The following is a 20,883-nucleotide window of genomic DNA, read 5'->3' on the forward strand; positions in this document are numbered from 1 at the left end:
ATGGGTGTGTCAGGCAGTGTGATTGGCACAGGATAGAGCAGAATTTAGGGCTGTTGTACATAGGGTTGCTATGAGTTGCAAGCGACTCTATGGCACATAACAACAACTACATAATTGTGTTCTAAAACATAACCTCTTTATTTATAATTATTAAAGAGCTGCTGGTGAACTCAAACTGCTACAGAGGCTTGACCTTTGAGATTGGCCTACCAGAGCTAGGTCCTGTTTCTCTATTGCTTCTGAAATAGAAGTACCACAAGTGGTGGCTTCTCCAAACAGCAATTTCTTTTCTTATGAGAAGTCCGAATCCAGGGCACTTGATCTAGGGAGAGCTTGCTATTGTTGGGTGATACGTGACTTGGCATCTCTCTTCCACTATTTCTACTTGATTACTTGTTTAATCTCTTTTTTTATCTTGAAAGAGATGGATTTAAGACATGCTGTACAATAATACTGTGTGCTTTAATGTAATAGAAATTTCATTCCAAGTAGGATTTTAATTAGATAAAAAAAGTTTTAAAGAAGTTTGATTTATAACATATATGTAGGAATATAAAATCTCTTTAATGTAAACTCTAGCAGATAGTAAAATATTTAACTGCTGGCCTAGTGTTAAGAAGCTGCATTGCAATCCCAGAGGCATGTGGTTCGAATCCACCAGCTGCTCTGCGGGAGGGGGATGGGCCATCTCCTGTGTAATATACTGCCTCTGGAAAGTTGGGGGGGAAGGGTCCGCTGTGAGTTGGTTTCAACTCAGTTGTACACAACAACAACAACAACAACAACAACATCTATGTTTATAGACCTTTGACTTAATATCTCATGTATGTATCCTGCAGTAAAAATCTTGAATCTTCTTTAGTAGATTCTGACACTGGTTAAATTATTAAACATTAGAGGTGACAGATACCTCAGTAACTTATCTTGAATATATTTCATTTAAAGAACACCACCATTTTAGTTATATTGAAGAATATTCAATATATTAAGTAGCTGGCTGTTCTTCTTTCCCTAATTGAGTAATTTCATAAGTGTACTAAGTAGATATATTGGCCTTCTGTAATTAGGTGATTTATTTTCCTATTTATCAGGCTGGCCCAGAATGTCTTCATTGTGAAGAAGGATGCTCTAAATCACGGCCACTGGGTTGTCCTCATCCATGTGTTTTGCCCTGTCACCCTGGAGAATGCCCCCCTTGTGTGCAAATGCTTAGAATAAAATGTCATTGCAAGATCACAAGCCTGTATGTAGAGTGTAGGTAAGTGGATGAAAGAAATACTTTTTTTTTTTTAAAGGGGGGGTTTATTGTGATTCTTGAAAATTTGCAGAAAGATTAAATTTGCATTCATTAATTGTTGCACATTTTCCTTCCTCCCCCCCCCAGATACTTTGCAAGGTCCTCCTATTCCAGATTGTTATCATACATATGTGTAATCATATATTCCTTTCAGATAGTTCCTCTGTTCATCTGCTCCAATGCAGTGTTCAATTTTCCTGTTCTTCCCCCCATCTCCAGTCATTTTTTGGCTAGCTGCATAACTGTTTATGAACTGTGCCAGTAGGGGCCCTAGATTTTCCAGTGAAACCTGGAATGGAAAAGTATAGTATACACTTTACCTTCTCGTTATTCCACCCTGGGGCCAAGCAGAACAATTCCACTTGAAGATTCTGCATAAAAACTTGTTAGGAAAAAGTTGTATAACTTTTTAAATGGAAGAGAAATACTCTAACCAAAACCCCAGTGTTACTATTTTAATAACAATGACAAACTAGAATTTTGCTACGTCAAAAATTGCCATGCCCATAGTTTTTTTTTTATGCAGCACAATTTTTTTAGTGTATTTTAGTTTAAAGTTAGACCATTGCTAATTATAAATTTTGCAGTAATAACATTTATCATACAAGGCTCTGATCAGCTTATCTTTTAAAAACATGTACATTTCACTTGTAAATTATATTATGGAGGGGAAAAGTCCAATTTCTGCTTAATTTGTGATCTAACTGTTCTAACTTTCTCAACTCTATTTTTTTCTAAGTCTGTAAAGGGGCCTGTCATAAATAGAGCTGCTTGTTTACCACAGAGTCAGAACTGACCCTGTAGATGACCCTCCGGCGGGTTTTAAAAGGCAGTTAATCTCATGGGAGGAGATTGCCCAGCCTTCTCTGGAGCAGCTGGTGGTCTCGAATCACGTGCCTTTGGAATTGTAGCACAGCTTCTTACCACTAGGCCACCAGAGCACAAATACAGTTTACTCAAATTAAAATTGGGAATATGGTGCTTTTTTGGTTTTAGTTATTGCATTTTGAAAAGTGCCCATTCACAGTATTGTTTGTTTTTGTCAGTTATACTCTAGACTTGTGCTTTGTTAAATTTGAAATGGCAGTGCATTTGACTTCTTTTCAGATGTAAAAATTATTTTTTAAAAGTTTGAAAAGAAAGTATTCTAATTTCTAGCTTTAGCTATGTTATAGAAGGAGCTTGGAAGGCATTTTAGCAATATTCGCAAACAATACTGGTGAAAGAGATTGAGTGAGTGATCCCAGACCTACATTCCCTTTTTCATATTCCCAGCTTTACCAATCTTAGATTGCATTCTTTATCTAATTTTTAGCTTCTAGCTCTGGTAGCTTAGAGGTAATAATAAATTGTGTTATGAACACAAATACACAGTTCAAATCAACAGCTGCTCTGAGATAAGAAAGATGGGCAGTCTCGCCCATGTCACTTACTGCTTCGGAAAGCTCACTGGATGCAGATATGGGTCATTTCTGACTTAATACACACAATTCCTAAATAGAGGGAACCCTGGTGATGTGTTGTGTGGGTTTTCAGCCTGCTTACTAAAAGGTCAGAATAAGCTGCTCCATGGAAGAAAGGTGGACAGTCTCTTCAGTAACAATTTACAGCCTTGGAACATTTTGGTCATCTTTCTTTCTTTTTTTTTAATTAAATTTTATTTTATTTTATTTTAATGAACGTTTACAGAGATTTTGGATTTCCATTCATTCATTGTTGCTCGGTCATCTTTCTTTAACTAGAAATCTTATTTTTAAAATTATATTTTAAAAAAAACTCTTCAAACTTATTTCTGTCAAGTTAGAAGTGATTCATAGCTGACCTCTATAGGATTTTGGAGGCTGTACATTGCATGTTAGGAGGCTGACCATCGTTATTCTTTGGATCTGTTGATGTACCACCACCTATGGATTTGTTGCAGTGCAACTCTATAGACTACACCACCAAGGCTCCCCTTTTTATAAAATACAGATTGAAATGTTGCTTTAAAATTAAGGTACTGAACATAATTGATTGAGACTTTTATTTATACTTAGAGATCTTTTTTTTTTCCTCCTCTTCCTTTAAATGACTGGTGATGTTGGTTAAAATGCTGTCTGTTTGGCTCTGGTGTTCACCAGGTTTCTTTACTATGAAATTACTGTTTTTCTCTTTGGAATGAATATATTTTTGTGGAAAGATAAATTGACACTATGTAAATAGTCAATTCTTCATCACCCTTAACATATTAGTGTACTAGTTCATTGATGATTTTAGTATTAATTGGTTGAATTTTGTTACCAGATGTTCGTTTTCTAAATTCCTCATCCCTTTTACATTTCTAGTTAGTATTTTAATGTACGAGGTAGCTTTCCCTTCTCCTTCACTTATTTATATTAGCAGTGATGTGTTGTTATTAGGTGCTATCAATTTGAGTATTACCCATAGCGACACTATGAATAGATTAGTATACCTGAATTTTGTCCTATCCTGTGCCATCCTCACAGTCTGTGACACACTCAAGCCAGTTGCTGCAGTCACTGTCTCAGTCTTTCTTATTGTCTTCCTTTCTTTTACTGACCCTGCACCTTTCCAAGCATGATGTCCCTTTTCAAGGAATATCCTCTTGTAACAACATGCCCAAAGTATAGGAGATGAAGCTTTGTCTTTTTTGCTTTTAAGGAACATTCTGATCACACGTTTTCCAAGACATATTTGTTTGTTCTTTTGGCAGTCCATGGGATATTCAGTACTCTTCTCTAGCACCTCAATGGAAAGACATCAGTTAATTCTTCTGGTATCCTTATTCATTGTCCAGCTTTCAACACTACAGCAAGTGCAAGTGATTGAAAAGATGTTGGCCTGAATCAGGCACACCTTAGTCTTTAAACAGACATCATTATTCCACCTTAGTACTTTGGAGAAGTCCCTTAAAGCCAACAGTAAGACTCACAAAACTCAGCATACAAATACTGTAATGGTTATGACTTGGTATAGCAAAGGGAACATGATTTTCAGCAAATCCCTTTTAGAGTGGAGTCAGCCTGAACCATAGGGACCCTGTGAATGGCAGAATGAAACACTGCCCAGTCCTTCATCATCTTTAGTTACTGCTCTGCTGGAACCCATTGGTACAGCCACTGTGTTAGTCCATCTCATTGAAGATCATCTTCTATTTTGCTGACTGTTACAAGAATGATGTCCTTCTCTGGGCACTAACCTCATGTCAACCCAAACCAGTTGCCACTGGATCAGTTTTGATGCATTGTAACCCTCTAATGTATCTCTAAGGCTGTAAACCTTTACAGTAGACGAGTGCCTCATCTCTTTCCTTTGAATTAGCTGACTTTCAGTTAACAGCACAAGATTAGCACATTGTACCACACGAACTCCTTCCTGGCGTATTTCTCCTAGCAACACGTAATACCAGATGTGAAGTGTTAGCTAGGAAGAGTCTTTAGATATTCAGGTTCAAGGAGTCTTCGTACCATAGTGAAGGGCTGTTAACCAAAAGGTCAGTGGTTTGAACTCACCTGAGAGAAAGATCTAAGAGTCTGCTCCATAAAGATTTACCACCTTATAAATTCCATAGATACAGTTCTAATGTGATCTGTAAAATCACTGTGAACCAGAATGAGTTCAATAACAGTGGGTTTGATTTTCTTATTATTTATGTAGTCTTTGGTGCCATATGCCAAAATTTCCACTTTGAAAAGGAAAATAGATGTTCAGCATAACCATATTTAGTCCTATGAAACTGTTTTTTATCTGTGCTGGTAATGGTGAAAAGTCTTGAAGTTCACATTTCCATATTCTAACCAAGGGCTAACTTAATAGTTGCTATTATATGCTGTAGAGTTGAGTTGAGTTTATAACGATGCTTTGAATAATGGCTTTGAACACTGCACTATCAGGAGCCTACCTTACCATCTCTGACACAAATGCCTCTATTGTCACAGTGACTGTGTCCGTCCATCTCATCCTCTCTTACAGTGTGACCTTCTACCCTTCCACACATGATGTCCTTCTCCAAAGACTGGCTGCTTCTTATAGCATGGCCAAAGTAGGTCAGATGGAGTGTCAAAATCTTTGCCTCCAAGAAGCAACTTTATTTCACCCTATCTAGGACAGATCTTTTTGTTCTTTTGGTAGTCAATACAAAGTTCATTATTCTTCTTTAGCACCACAGCCCAAAGGCTTCATGTCATCCTTAGACATTTACCAGCTCTCAGATGTATAGCAAGCAGTTGAGAAAACCATGGCTTATATCATATGCATCTTACGCTCTAGACTGACATCGTTGCTCTTTAGCACTCTGGAGAGGTCCTTTACAGCAGATTTTCCCAGTGCAACATGTCTTTTGATTTCCTGACTTCTGGTACCAAGGGTATGGTGTTGATTATGGAATCTGAGTAAATTATTAACAACCTCAGTCTTCTCACTTTCTATCATGGTGCTGCCTATTGGCCCAGTGGTGAGGATGTTTGTTTTACTAATGTTAAACTTCGGTCGATACTGAAGGCTGCAGTCCTTGATCTTCTGCAACAAATGCTTCAGGTCCTCCACAGTTAGAGTAGCAGGGTTGTGTCATCTCCATGTTGCAGGTTGTTGATGAGTCTTTCTCCAGGCCTGATGGCACATTCTTCATAAAGTCCAGCTTCTCAAGTAATCTCTTCCGCATATAGATTGAAAAGGTATGGAGAAAGGATATATCCCTAATATACTGTTTTCTTGACTTTGAACCAGGCAGTGTAACCTTGCTGTATTTGGACAGCACCTTCTTGATGTAGGTATAGATTTCATGTGAGCACGTGCCAAGTGTTTTGGGATTCCCAGTCTTTTCAATTTTAGCCATAATTTGTTGTGATCCACAGTCAGGTGCGTCACTTATTAAAACACAAATAGGCATCTTTCTGGCAATTGTTGTTTTCAGCTAAAATCCATTTGACATTAGTCGTGATATGCATAGTGCCATGACCTCTTCTAATTAGTCATATGAAACTGGTTTCATCAATTCTAATACTGGTGAAAAGCTTTGAAATCCGAGTTCCCAAATCCTAACCCAGTTTTCTGAAGTTACTTGCCAGGTTTTATTCCTAGTCTTTCTTAGGCTGGAAGCTCTGTGAAAGCCTGTTCTGCTCATAGCAGTGCACAGACATCTGCTAACAGCAGAGTGATAGCTGCACATGAGGTGCATTTGAAGTGAACCCAAGTGTCCCACGTGGAGGCGAGGAGTCTTACCACTGAACCACCACTGCCTCTACTTTGTCACTCTAGCTCCCTGTGAGGACTTGCAGCTGGGAGCATGACCTCTGCTGAAGACTTCCTCCCCTACTTAGAGATAATTTGAGGTTTGAAAGAAATCTCTGTTTATTCTGAAGTCAGGGGATATGCACGCTTTTGTTATTAAGAGCTGTCTGATTTTTTTATGGGAAGTGTGGATACATTTAAATTGAAACCACCTGTTACTTTAGCCACTGAGGATTTATTTTTCCTTTTGTACAGATGAAGAGATAGGTTTCTATACAGAATTCTTCAGTCTTGTTATTTATCTTGATAATTTGATTTATATTTAACTCTGTGATTTATTACCATGATTTATTACACAAGTAAATGTTTTCCTTTTATGCTTTATGACATTTTTTTAGAAATTATACATAAAAGATGGAACTCTTGAAAGTTAATAAATCATTAATTATAGAGTAACTAGAACAAAATTCTAGTCACTGTGAGTACAACGAGGACCACCCATACTTACAAAAATGGAAAATACTTGTGACTTTTGAAAGAATCAGAAGAGAACGTTGTTATATTCAGTGAAACTCTGTCAAGGAAATTCTAAATATTAAGAGTATTGCTACTTTAATATACTTACTTAAGATGATGGTTTTAATTGATCGGGAGTACTGGTGGTATAATGGTTAAATGCTCAGCTGTTGAGCAGAATGTTGAGATTTGAACCTCACAGTGTTCTACTAGCAGGACTTGGTAATCTGCTTCTCTAATGATTGCAGCTTAGAAGACACTATGGGACTGCTCTCCTCTGTCTCATGAGTTCATGGTGAGTCAGAATCATCTCAGTAGCACCTGCCAGAAACAACTGTAAAGACTGACTTAATAATAAATTTTAACAGACTTATCTGTTGAAGAAAAAACAAGAAAGTAAGAATAAGTGAAAGGACATTATGCTGAATGAAACATTTTGTGATCTCAGTCACAAAAGGACAAATACTGCATAGCACTGGTACAAAGCAGGATTGACATAGGGGCTTGGGAAGAGAATAGGATAAGAGCGGATAGATAATGTACACTGCATTGGAACAGATGAGGAAAAGAACTGCTTAAAAGGAATATATGATTAGGCATTATACATATAACACAAATTTGCTAGCTGAAAGTGATGAGGGTATGAAACGCTTTACTGCAGGAGATTTAGGACTATAGCCTTCGATATGGATTATATCTCAACATTAAAAAACAAAGGTCCTCGCTACAGGACCCACAGTCAACAGTAGGATACATGGAGAAGGGATTGAAGCTGTCAATGATTTCATCTTCCTTGGATCAACAATCAGCACAACTCTCAGTACCACCATTCAAGAAATCAGGAAGTGTATTGCGTGGGACACGTGTGCTGTCAAGGAACCTTTGGAAATGCTGAAGAGCAGTGATGCCAATTTGAAGACTCAAGATGCACCTGATTCAGACTATGGTCTTTTCAGTCACCTGCTACTCATCAAAGAGATAGTAATGGCAACAGAAAAGTTGATGCCTTTGAGTTATGATGCTAGAGAATAATACTGAATATCCCATGCCCTGCCAAAGAATAAAATAGGCATATCTTGGAAAAAGTACAGGCATAGTGTTCTTTAGAGGCAAGGATGGGCATGTAGCTAGATGAGCCTGTTCCTTAGAAGGGGATATCATGCTTGTAGAGATAGAGGGTCAGTGAAAGAAAGACCCCTGATGAGATGGACTGAAACAATGACTTCAGCAGTGGACTCAAGTGTATTAGAGATGATGAAGATGACACAGGATAGGACAGAGTTTAGTTGTGCTCTTCATAGGGTCTCTGTGTGTCATATTTGACTTGATGGCACCTAACAACAGCAGTAGGACAGAGTTAGCAACTTCATCTGACTTGTATCCATAATCATTGCATTTAGTACAAGCAGTTAGGAGATCAGGAGACATACTGCACTGGGAAAGTTTGTGGTCAGAAACCTTTTCAAATTATTGAGAAGCATTCATGTCAGTTTGAAGACTAAGGTATGCCTCATTCAGGCTGTGGCCTTTTAAATTACTTGCTATGCCTTTGAGAGCTGGATAAGGATTAAAGATGACAGAAGAAGAGTTGATGCCTTTGAATTGTGGTGTTGGAGAAGAGCACTGAATATCCCATGGACTGCCAAAAGAACAAACCAGGTATGTTTTAGAGAAAGTGCAGCCAGAGTGTTTCTTGGAGGGAAAGATTGTGAAGCTTCATTTCACATACTTTGGGCATATTTCCAGGAGAGGTTATTCCTTGGAGAGGGACATCTTGCTTGGGAAAGTGGAGGGTCAGTGAAAGTAAGAAAGACCCTCAATGAAAAGGATTGATTCAATGACTGCAGCAATGAGCTCAAGTGTGTCAGGTTGTGAGGATGGCACAGGATAGGACAGGGTCAGATCTGCTGTTTATAGAGTTGCTATGAGTTATACTCAACTTGATGGCACCTAACAACAACCATAGTACATAGTAGCAGTAGAACTACTTCCCTAGTGTTTCCAAGACTATAAATACTGAAAGGAGTAAACTGCCACCTCTTTCTTCCTTAGTGGATTTGAACTGCTGAGTTTTTGGTTATCATCCAGAGGACTTTAGCCATTGTGCCACCCTCTTACTTATTGGTTGTCCATTGTGTTTTGTTCAACAATTTATTAGATTATTTCATTGCCTTATGTTTGTGACTTTTTAAAAATTACAAACTAATCATGTATAAACAGCACAAATGGAATGTCTTCCTGATCTTAATTGATTTCTTACATTAAGTGCTTCTGAAAAAACAACTGATGAGGGTCAGCAGGGACAGGGGCGGGGTGCCTTTCTAATAAGCTTATTGCATTTTCTACTGAATAGCTTAAATTCATTAATTTGAAGAGATTAAGCCACTTATTTTAATTTCCTATTTAGATGCCTTGACTTAGTGGTAAGGAGTTGCACTACCAACTCAAAGACACACAATTCTAATCCACCACTGCTTTGTGGGAGAAAGGTGGACAGTCTCCTTCTGTGTGATTTATTGCCTCTTAAAACCTGCTGGAAGGTCAGCTTTGAGTCAGTTCTGACTTGACATTACACAGAAACATTTACATGCTTTAGGAAGCTCAGAACAGAAATGGTTGGTTTGTAAGGGGAGCTACTACTAATAGAAAGTATTAAAGGGAGGCCAGGCACAGATGATACTTTGTGTTTGTTCATATTCACTTCTTGCATCCATAGCTCTTGGCATTTGATATTTGATTGAAGATAAAGGGTGGATGGTGTGAGTTAACTCAGTTAAATAATTTGAAGATAACTGTTACAGACAGTGACACAATTCAAAACACTGTTGAGGAAAATGAAATAACTAAAATAATTTTATGACTTTTAAAATTGTGAAATTTTTTTTTTAATGATTGTGCCATAAAATAAACTTTGTTTTAAATGTCCTACTTTGGTATAAATGTCATAAAAAACATACCTCTTCTATTTTCAGAAAAATAACCACAGCTGATATAAATGAAAAGAACCTCCTAAGTTGCTGTAAAAATCAGTGCCCTAAAGAGGTAAGTGTTAGTGGCGCCTTTTAGGATATATTCCTTGTTCATGGTTTCTTTTGATTTAGATTTTCTCTTTCCTTATTTGGTCAACCTCATCTTGATTCTGGGATGTTTTTGTTCATTTTGGTTTTGGACCCACCAATAAGTTAGTTTGAAATGTGATTGATATCAAAGGGTGTAACATTTATAGGTAAAGTGGATACACTTTGAAATTTTGGCATATTAGAAGTAGAAATAAACTTCTTAGAAGCTTAAGAAAAATAATAATAAAGATACCAGTTTTACTCTAATGCTTAGCCCCCAAAATGTGATACAGGCTTAGAATATAAACAGATCAAGAACTCTTTGCTCATAGGCAGTTCAGATAGAGAGTTCATCATGGTGTCTCTTTGTCCACTGAGAATTTTTGTTAAAATATAAACAGATCAAGAACTCTTTATTTATTGGTGGTTAAGTTTCTTGATGTTGAGATATAATCCATTTGGTTAGTTTTTGATCTTTTGCAGGAAGTGTTTTATGTCCTCTCTCAGCAAGCAAGGTTGTATCATTTGCATATTGAATGTTATTGATAATTCCTCCAATCCTGATGCCACATTCTTTTTCACAGAGTTCAGGTTCTCAAGTAATTTGTTCAGCATACAGATTTAATAGGTTTGGGGAAAGGATACAACTCTGACACAGTCTTTCTGAATTTTAAACCATGCAGTGGTCCTCTGCTCTGTTCACTCTAGGTATAGGTTTTTGCAGGAGCACTATTAAGGGTTTCTAGAATTCCCATTCTTCTCACTGCTAGCCAGAGTGTGGATGGGACAGTGGAAATTACTTGATTTAAGTGGACATGCCAAAAAAAGTGTGTGTTTAAACTTGCAGATATACTAGCAGTATGCCTTTCTTTAGATTTGTTGTCTTTAGGCAGGGTTATGGGTTAAACTGTAGTCTTCCCCTGCCCCAATAAGTGATAGAAATCATGACCTTGATTAGTGCCTGGATATAGACCTCTTTGGGAGTAGGTTTTCTTTGTAATGTTCGTTGTGCCACTTTAATGTACATTGTATTTTGAGTGAGTCTTTTTTGAGATATAAAAAAAGATTAGAACTTCAGACCAGTTCTTTCTGGCTTATCCTCCTCCTGAGAATTTGCCTTTCCACTTGTATATTCTGAATCAGAGGCTATAGTTTTAAAAGGGTCTCCAGGTGGTTCTTATACACATAAGAATCTTAGGTACATAAAAAAATCACCAGGTAAAATGAACATTATGATTCATTATGTTTGTTGTTAATGTACCATGGAGTTGCTTGCGATTCAAAGCGACCTTATGTAAACAGCTCTACACCCTGCCCTGAGCCAGTCTGTACTGTTTCTGACACACCTATCTCAGTGATTGTATTAGTCCGTCTTGTCCAGGGTCTTCCTCTCTTGTGCTGTTCCTCCACTCTACCAAGCATGATATCCCTTGCCAAGGACTGCTCCCTTCTGGTAACATGCCCAAAGTATGTGAGACAGAGCTTCAAGATCCTTACATTCATGGAATGACTTGGTTTTACCGTCTCCAGGACAGACTTGTTTGTTCTCTTGGCTGTCCATGGTATGTTCAGTTTTCTCCAGCACCATGACTGAAAGGCATTGATGCTTCTTGTCATCCTTAGTCATTATCTGGCTCTCTGATGCATAGCATAGCAAGTAATTGTGAAGACCATGGTTTGGATCAGGCTCAACAGTCTCCAGACTGACATCTTTGCTCTTTAGCACTCTGGAGAAGTCCTTGACAGCAGATTTACCCAATGCAGTTTGTCTTCTGATTCAGTGTGTCTGGGGGAAATGCAAATTCTCAGCAAGGGATCAACTGGGATGAACTGGGTTGAAGCCCTAGATTAGAGGAAAGCCAGCAAACCGAAGTGATGTAAAATGAATGCCAGATATCTTGATGATTGTCTGGAGGAGCCGCTCAGGAGAAACAAGGACCTCCTAGAACCAACTAGAGGAAAGCCTTCTCCTAGAGCTGGCATAAGGAGCCTGAGTGGTCCGGTGGATAGGAGTCCATGGCTCCTAACAGTTCAAACCTAATAGCTGCTCCAAAGAAGAACGATGTAGTAGTGTGCTTCCATAAGTATTTAAGTCTTAGAAACACTATAGCACAATTCTCCTTTGTCCTGTGGGGTCGTTATGGCCTGGAATTGACTTAACAACAGTGGGTGAGTAGTGCTGGCAACCTGAACCCACACTTCTAGTCTCCTAAACTGTAAGCATATAAATTTTTTTTTTGTTAAAGCCATTTGTTTGCGGTATTTCGGTTATCTTAGCATTAGATAGACAATTTTTCAATCCTATTTAGAGATAGGATGAAATGACAAATTAACTCTTAAATATAGAAATCTGTTATTAAATATAAATTATAATTCTTTTTCACAACTGTTTTAACTACCTTTCTTTTAATGTTTGCTTTAGAATTGTTGGAAATTAAACCTTGGAATTTTTTAAAAGTTATAAATTATAAAATAGAGACCATTTGAAACAAAATCAGATTATTTTTATAATCCTGGTTTTACTGTCAAAACAATAGAAGAATGAAATACTTCAAATTTAGTTTTCTGAATTCAACTCTTACATTTTCCTTGCTAAAAACGTTTTGTCTAAATTCAGATTCTCGGTAATAGGTGGTTGAGAATGTATTCATTTTCATCTGATATTGCAACTTGGTATGCCTTAGCAGTTAGAAGCATGGCCACTAAATACAGAGTTTGCTCATTTTCAGTCTGGTGGCCTGTTGGTAAGGAGTTGTGCTGCCAACTCAAATGTAAGCAGTTTATAGCAGCTGCTTATTGGGAGAAATATGATTTCCCATGTGATTTACATTCTCGGAAAGCCTGCTGTAGGGTTAGCTGTGAATGGATTCCAACTCATTGGTGTATAATAGTTTTAATGTGTAAGCATTGTTTTGACTGCTTAAATTGTGATGCTGTTATATTGATAGAATAGATGAGTGGGTAATGATGTTATGAACTGTTGTGTCAGAACTCATAGTTAACCTTTCAGCAGGTTTGCATGGGCAGTTTTAATTGCATAGGAGGAGATTGCTCATCTCTCTCCCTGGGAGCAGCTAGTAGATTTGAACATTGTGCCTTTAGGTTGGGACTTCAGCTCCTTACCACTAAACCATCAGAATGGATACTGCTTAATAATTTGTCCTCCATTCCACCTGTTTCCATCAAGTAGTTTCTAACTCAAAACAAACCCTGTAGTACAGAGTAGAATTGCCCCAGCAAGGTTTCCAAGGCTATAATTCTTAACAGAAACAGGCTGCCTCTTTGGAGATTTTTGCTACTGACCTTCTCATTAGTAGCCTAATGCTTAATCTACTCCTCATTGTCCATGTGTGTGAGTTTTTGATTCTCTGAACCATTCTGGAGCTTTGTAATATTTCTGTCGTGTCTTAGATTTTCTTGAAAAAGAAATACTTAGCCTTGGAAAAATCTCAGTCACTGTTATAGTTTGAAATGATCTAAGAGTTAATAGCTGATATTCGTAGTGTCTAGTAAAATGTATTCTTTCTGCGGTAAGGTTACTCAGTAGTGATTGTCAAAATCAATTCTGGGGCTCACTCAAATATAGATTACTGTTGTTGTTATTGTTAAGTGCCATTAAATCGTAGGCAGCTCATAGCGACTATAAATGAAAAGTCCTCAACACTTGCATGACTTTTTTTTTTTTAAATTTTAATCATTTTAATGAACATTTACAGAGATTTTGGGTTACCATTCATTCGCTGTTGCTCTTTTCTCCCTGCCCAGGCCTCCTTCCCTCCCCCCTCACCCCCAGTTTGCTCCTCTCTTTGAAAAAGTAAAAGAAAAATTCTTTCTTTGGTATACAATCCCCACACACCCCTCCCACCACCCCAGGTACACTCCACTATGGACCCTTAATTCTGGACTCTTGTGATAACTATAATATCCTATCATATATCGCTTTTAAATTATTCTCTCCCTCATCTGTTTCAATGCAGTATACATAATTTATCCAGTTTTTCTCAGTCTTACCCCAACCCTGCTATCAGTCCCATTCTACAACAGTGGTACCATGTAGTATTTGTCCTTTTGTGACTGAGATACTTCACTCAGCATAATGTCCTCCAGGGTCACCCATTTTGAATAATCTTGCATGAGTTCCTTGTTTTTCAATGCAGCGTAGTATTCCATTGTGTGAATATACCACAGCTTCTCTACCCATTCGTTTGTGGATGGGCACCTGGGTTGTTTCCACCTCCTTGCTATGGTGAACAAAGCTGCAGTAAACGTGGGTGTGCATATATCTGCTTGGATGTCAGTTATGGTCTCTTTGGGGTGTATTCCCAGTAGTGGAATTGCTGGGTCGAATGGTATCTCTATTTGCAACTTTTTGAGAAAGCGCCATTATCGCCTTCCACAGTGGTTGCACCATTTTGCACTCCCACCAACAGCGAATAAGGGTTCCAGTTTCTCCCCAACCTTGCCAGCATTTGTTGTTTGCTGTTCTATTAAATTTTGCTATTCTAACTGAGGTGAGATGATATAGTTGTTTTGATTTGCATTTCTCTTAGAGTTAGGGATTTTGAACGTTTCTTCATGTGCTTGTTGGCCCATCTGAATGTCTTCTTTGGTGAAATGTCTGTTCATATCCTGTGCCCATTTTTCAGTTGGATTATTTACCTTTATCTTGTTGTGGTGCTCAAGTAGATGGGCTGATTTCAGGATTCTCAATTCTATTCCATTGATCTATGTGTCTGTCATTGTACCAGTACCATGCTGTCTTAACCACCACAGCAGTGTAGTAGGATTTGAAATCAGGGAGTGAGATGCCTCCTACCTTTTTTTCTGTTAAGGAGTGCTTTAACACTTGCGTGACTTTCATCCTTTCTCCAGGGTCATAGGATTTCTGGAAGCAAGCTATGTATGGAAGTGGATGCCACTTCTGCTTCCAAGCTTGTTTTAATCGGGGAGCTCCACCAAACACTGTCCACCATGGGTAACCGTTACCGCTTTTGACCCATCAGTGTCACAGTGTTCAGCTTCACAGCAACCACATGTTGCCTCCGTATGGCACGTCCACACATCAGGGCTATATGACCTACAAGAATGTTGAAACAAATCCAATTAAAAACAGACCTGAAGGCTGCAGATCAGAGTCACCCACCTTTGGCTTGGTAGCATCACTTTCCGTCCACTAGGCCAACTGGTCTCTCTGTGTTGTTAAGTGCCGTTGAGTCATAGGCCACTCACAGTGACCCTGTGAACGAAAGTCTGTACCCCACCATATTTTTTAATATTCTAAGTCTGGAAAGGAGCCCAAGAATTAAAATTTCTAGTAAGCTTTTTAAGAACATTAGTGGCATAGTGTGTAATGAGTGGATTGTTAACCTAAAAGTCAGGTTTTTTCCCCAATCCATCAGTTGGTCCAAATCCACTAGGCACTCTATGAGAGAGAAATAGCTTCCTCCTGTAAAAATTTACAGCTTCAGAAACCCAGTGGAGGGTCACCATGTGTAGGAATCAACTTGACAGCAGTAGAAAGGGTTGTTTTTGTATTTTTTCTTGTAAATGACGTTCTTTTGTGATGGTAATACCATCACTGATCTGGGATCACCTACGTCAGATCTTTTGAAGCTGGAGTGGTTATTTTATGCTGAAAGATAAAATATAAAATTGTGACAAATTTTGATACCCTGATAATATTTTTTCCCCCCTTTCTTGCCCATTCCCTATGTATTGTGGGCTGAGACTGCGTTTTCTCTTTCTTTGTATCTTATACCTGGTTCCCTGATTGTTACTAGGAAATTAACTAATATAGCTTATTGCCCAGGTGTTTGGATTACTCAGAATGACCCTCCATTGGTTTCCATGGCTGTAAATTTTGCAAGAGGAGATTGTCCTTTCTACCTTGGAGATACTGGTCAACTTGAACCATCAGAGACATTTAACAGTGCAACTCCTTAGTTGCTTCACCACTAGAGCTCCCTATTAAGCAGTTATTCCATGCTTATTTAATGTGAATGAAAGCCAGAGCTATAAGAATAGTTTGATCATCTTCTAATCCCACTGATTCTCTGATAAATATAGAGTTTTGGGTTTAAGGACAACTTCCCACTTGCCCTTTAATGCTATATAAATGTCCCTCCTTTAAAATGATTGAAACAAATTCTTCATCACAGTAACCTTTACTTGGCTACACATACAATATGAAATAAGCCTTATCTTGCACTAAACAAACCTCATTGCTGTAGAGTTGTTTCTGACTGATAGGTGCGCTCTAGTGGGTTTTCAGAGACTAGAAATTGTACACGAGGTGACTGCTCATCTAAATAAGAACTGTATATACCTGATCCAATTTAGAACACAAGCTGGGACGGCCTGCGCACTGTGTCTTTTGGACTGTTGGATTGTATTGTAGTTAAGTGATAGTACAAAGATCCCACTAAGAATTGCACCTTTACACTGAGCTGCATCTATAAATTTTTAGAGTTATTTCTGATTTTACTATCCACATGTTGCTTTCTTATTTTTTACTTGGGTGTGTTAATTTAATCATCTTGTCACTCAAATTGTTTGTACATAAAATGGCGATAAAGAGGATAAAACTTTAGAGCTTTATCTGAATATTAACCAAGTTAATAACTTGTCTTAGAACATGTGTTTAGAATATGGAAGACACTGCATGGAGGACAAGGCATTTAGAATACGGAAGACTGAATAATAATGCCATTGATAATGGGATGGTTTTTATCTACAGATATTGTAGTACAAGCTTAATGCTTTATAAGGAGAGTAATTCTCATTGGGATTGAAATGGAACACAAAATGGAATATAGTTTTTGTTAAAAACAAGGAACACCGTAAATCTTGGCAATTACTGAGTTCTGGCTATATAAAGACTATGTCTTAATGTATAATGGCTAGAATAGATGTTTTAAAATATAATTTAAGCAAGTTTAATAAGATACAACACTATAGTGGCATAAGCACAAGGAAGATTTTCTCATGGGACAGTGCAGGGCATGTAGGTTACTGTGAATATTGTGGATTCACCCAGAAAGCTAAGTTAGCAGTGCTGTTTGTTCTCTTTGACATATGCTTTCCCTTACTGCTCCAGATGTCAGCATTTCCTGAGCAAGGATAGAGCATGAGTGCATGTTTTCAAATGCTTTAAGACACAAATGATTTATGTTTATGTTTTATTGACTAAAACTTAATCACATGGCTATAACTAGCTTCAGCAGTGGTTTTCAGATGTGCTCTACATACCCTTATAGTAGAGGAAAATATGTAACATTTTTGTGTTATTTTGTGTAATTTATACAGCCCTCCCCTCCCCCCCAGCAAAAACAACCACAACTAAGATTCACAAATTAGCTATGGTTAATTGACCCTGCGGTGATATACTCTATCTTATAGTTTTGGGGGAACAAAGATGGTATGGCCAATATAGAAATAATGTAAATGCTTCATTTGGTTTTATTATAGCTTCCTTGTGGTCATAGATGCAAAGAGATGTGTCATCCGGGTGAATGCCCCTTTAATTGTAATCAGAAGGTAAAACTTAGATGTCCTTGCAAAAGAATAAAAAAGGTAAATATTTTAACTTACTAAAAATGCTTTTTTGTGGATTATGTTTTAAAATTTTTTGTATGTATGTTTTCATAGTTCTTTGTTTTTTGCCTTTTGATTTTAAAGTCTTATTTCTTAGAATCAATTTATAACTATTAAAATTAGAACTATCCTTTCCAATATTCTGATGTTATTCCGAAGTATTAATTCTGTTATCCTAACACGTTGGCGCACACTTTTAAATTGACACCCGTGCCTAGAAACACATTTTTTTCCCCAATGAATTACCGTCATTTGCAGCAATGTGTTAAAAATACCCATTTCTGTAAATGCTTATTTTATAAATCAGTTTTGAAAGTTTGCTGCTAGGCTACAAGAGCTTCCTTATTTTGTAAATCAGTTTGGCAGTTCAGTTTTCTACAGTCCAAGAAGAAAAATTAAGTTGAAATCAAGTTCATTGCCCCTTTTTGGATAGAATTAACTGTGCTCTAGATAAAATCAAATATGAATGATGAAGTGAATTTAATGGTTTAAGAAATGATCTAGATTTAACCTTTATTGCTGCAGTTTGTGATACTGGTTTTTGCCATTAGTGTGTTCCTTTGAAATTTTTGCTTTGAAAATGTACACCTCATTTGCACAGTTTTATTCAAATTCAAACTCAGAAGTCATTTTAGGATGAAAGAGTGATATAGGAAACTCCAGTGGTGTAGTCCCCTGGAAAGTTGTGATGCTGACCAAATCTCTGGCAGTTCACGTCCACTGGTGATTCCTCAGGAGAAAGATGGCTGTTCCCATCCCATGGGATTTACAGATTCACAGCCCCAGAAATTTGCAAGAGGGTCATCAGTGAGCTGGTCCCAGCTCAACAGCAGTGGAAGAAAGAAAGTAGCAATGGAAGAATAAAGGTCAAAAACAAAGGATGGGAAGGATAATGGGAAGAAACTGTTCAACAGAATTCATGATAAAAAGAGCTCCATTCAGTTCTCAAATGTCAGTGTCCTAATGGACTTTTGATTTAGTTCTCATTTCCCTTGACCTCCCTGTTGACAATTTTGACTCCTTTAACATGGTTCCTTTCTTAATTGATTACTCTGTTTCAATTTGGGTTTTTTGAAGGTGTTTTCCTCCTTTGCATTTCTAAGGGCATTCCCTAATTTGTGTCTGTATTCATTTTTCTTCTCTTCAAATTCTTTCCCTTAGTTGTAATTAGGAGTCGTCAAGTTGAGTAGGACTCTTAGCGACCCCATGAACAGTGGATCTGAACCCTGCTTTCTCCTGTGGCGTCCTTATTCTTTCCCTTAGAGGGTTCACTCTTCTTCTGTATCCATCCAACAAATACTTTGAATTTTCTATTGGTACTTTGCTTTTCATTTCTTTTCACAGCTCCTAGTATACTTTCCTGGGTCAGTAACTTTTGAATTTGAATGTGCACACCTGACCTTTTTCTGAGTCATGTTTATTAGGATTTAATATTAAAATTGAGAATTTTTGCTTTTTAAATGACATACAATTAGGGCTTTGAGAAAATCCTTATTTAAAATCTAGTATTTGGATTATTTTTAGGATTTGCAGTGCAATAAAGTACGAGAAAATCAGGTTTCAATAGAATGTGATGCAACATGCAAAGAAATGAAGCGGAAAGCATCTGAGGTAATGTTTTCTTAAATATCATTTGTAATGTACTAATGGTGCTTTATTATTACATGGCAGTTAATGTTTCTCTATGTGCCTATTAAAAACATAACTTAAAATTTGGTCTCTTTGCTCTTGTAACAAAATCCTAATTATACAGACTTTTTAAGAATCTTGGCATGTTTTTATTACCTGGCTTTCCATCTGCTATATCAATTAATGTGTATACTCAACTGGGGACGTAATTGTTAATCATACCATGAGCTACGCCTTCTGAAAATTTAGATTTAAATGGTACAAAAATAAGATATTTCAGAGGTTTTTTGGGGTACCTTTTTTCCCTTTTTTAAACTGATATTTTAATGAAAGTTTACAGAAAACTTGGATTTCCATTCTTAATTGTTGCCCATTTTTCTCCCTAACCCCCCAGTTCACTTTTTTCTTTAGTCTCACTGTTTATTTCTATCAACCTAATTAATGGATTAAACTCTTGATTTTGTTGAAAAATAAGGACTCCACTTAGGACATTAAAGGCAAATGATCCATTTCTACTTTAGAGAAGTAGTGGTAGTTAGTAGTTGTCTAGAAATATAGTAACTCATAGATGTTAAACTGAAATGTTACTAAAAGATGATACTTCTTTTCCTGCTAAATTCATTAGATAGTGACTTTTTTCAGTATAACATTTTCTTTTCTCTTAATGATTTCTGATACAAAGCTCTCAAAAAATTATTACAGTTAGGGGAATCTGGTAAAATTTTAAGATTTTATAATTACAGCATTAATTTACTTTTAAATGTATATAAACAGATGAAAGAAGCAGAAACCAAAGCTGCTCTTGAAGAGGAAAAACGAAGGCAACAGGTATCTCAACAGTATATCCGTACTTAGATCTCCTGGCCTTTTTGTCAGTCTTTGTGGAAACTAGGTATATAGCAAGTACACGAGGAGCAGTAGACCCTCACCTAAACTGAAAATGACATAGTTCCTTCACTTCTCCCAGACATGACTGGTCTATCTTCTCAGGGGACATGAGAGCTCTTATTTTCAGCTGTTTTGTATTTCCCAGTTTCCTTTCAGTTGGATCTATTGACCAGTCATAAAAATGTGAACTTTTTTTGGGAGGGTGAGGGTTAAGTGGTGTGAGGTCATGTCTTACCTGTCTGAAAGTATTTCGTTTTCTTTTACCCATTTGCAGATTGTGTGCAACAAATGCGTGCTATTTACCAGACCATGTTGGTTTTGACTTACATAGTGCCATGTGCTTCAGAGTAGAACAGAGCTCCCAAAAGTTTTCATTGCTAAGATTTTTTTGGAGGTGGATATCTAGACTTGTCTCTCAAAGTGCTCCTTGGTGGGGTTTTGAAGTGCCACATTTTTGGTCAGTTGTTAAGCATGTACATTTGCATTATTCCACAAGTTGTTATTAAGCTAGTACATTTGTCTTATTCTTTAATGAAGAGTTGCTAGATAGTCTGTGATTTGTTGAAGTATGCTACATTACCAGAAGTCCAGGCTGGGTTTAGAAGGGGTCGTAGTACTAGAGATATTGTAGCTGATGTTAGATGGATCTTGGCTGAAAGCAGGGAATACCAG

The 20,883-nt window shown here is 37.4% G+C and overlaps 1 protein-coding gene across 1 annotated transcript in view; it reads left to right on the forward strand.

The window, feature by feature from the left end:
• NFXL1 (nuclear transcription factor, X-box binding-like 1) overlaps positions 1-20,883 on the forward strand; it is a 75,361-nt gene that overhangs the window by 47,969 nt on the left and 6,509 nt on the right. Inside the window, exons 17-21 of the mRNA XM_006894162.1 lie at positions 1,092-1,258; positions 10,015-10,084; positions 17,569-17,673; positions 19,219-19,305; positions 20,098-20,151. Of these exons, the coding sequence (XP_006894224.1) occupies positions 1,092-1,258; positions 10,015-10,084; positions 17,569-17,673; positions 19,219-19,305; positions 20,098-20,151 (483 nt within the window). The remainder of the gene's footprint in view (positions 1-1,091; positions 1,259-10,014; positions 10,085-17,568; positions 17,674-19,218; positions 19,306-20,097; positions 20,152-20,883) is intronic.

The sequence above is a fragment of the Elephantulus edwardii genome, unplaced genomic scaffold (assembly GCF_000299155.1).
Source record: "Elephantulus edwardii isolate Elephantulus edwardi_28Jun2011 unplaced genomic scaffold, EleEdw1.0 scaffold00137, whole genome shotgun sequence".
In the NCBI taxonomy this organism is placed as follows: Eukaryota; Metazoa; Chordata; class Mammalia; order Macroscelidea; family Macroscelididae; genus Elephantulus; species Elephantulus edwardii.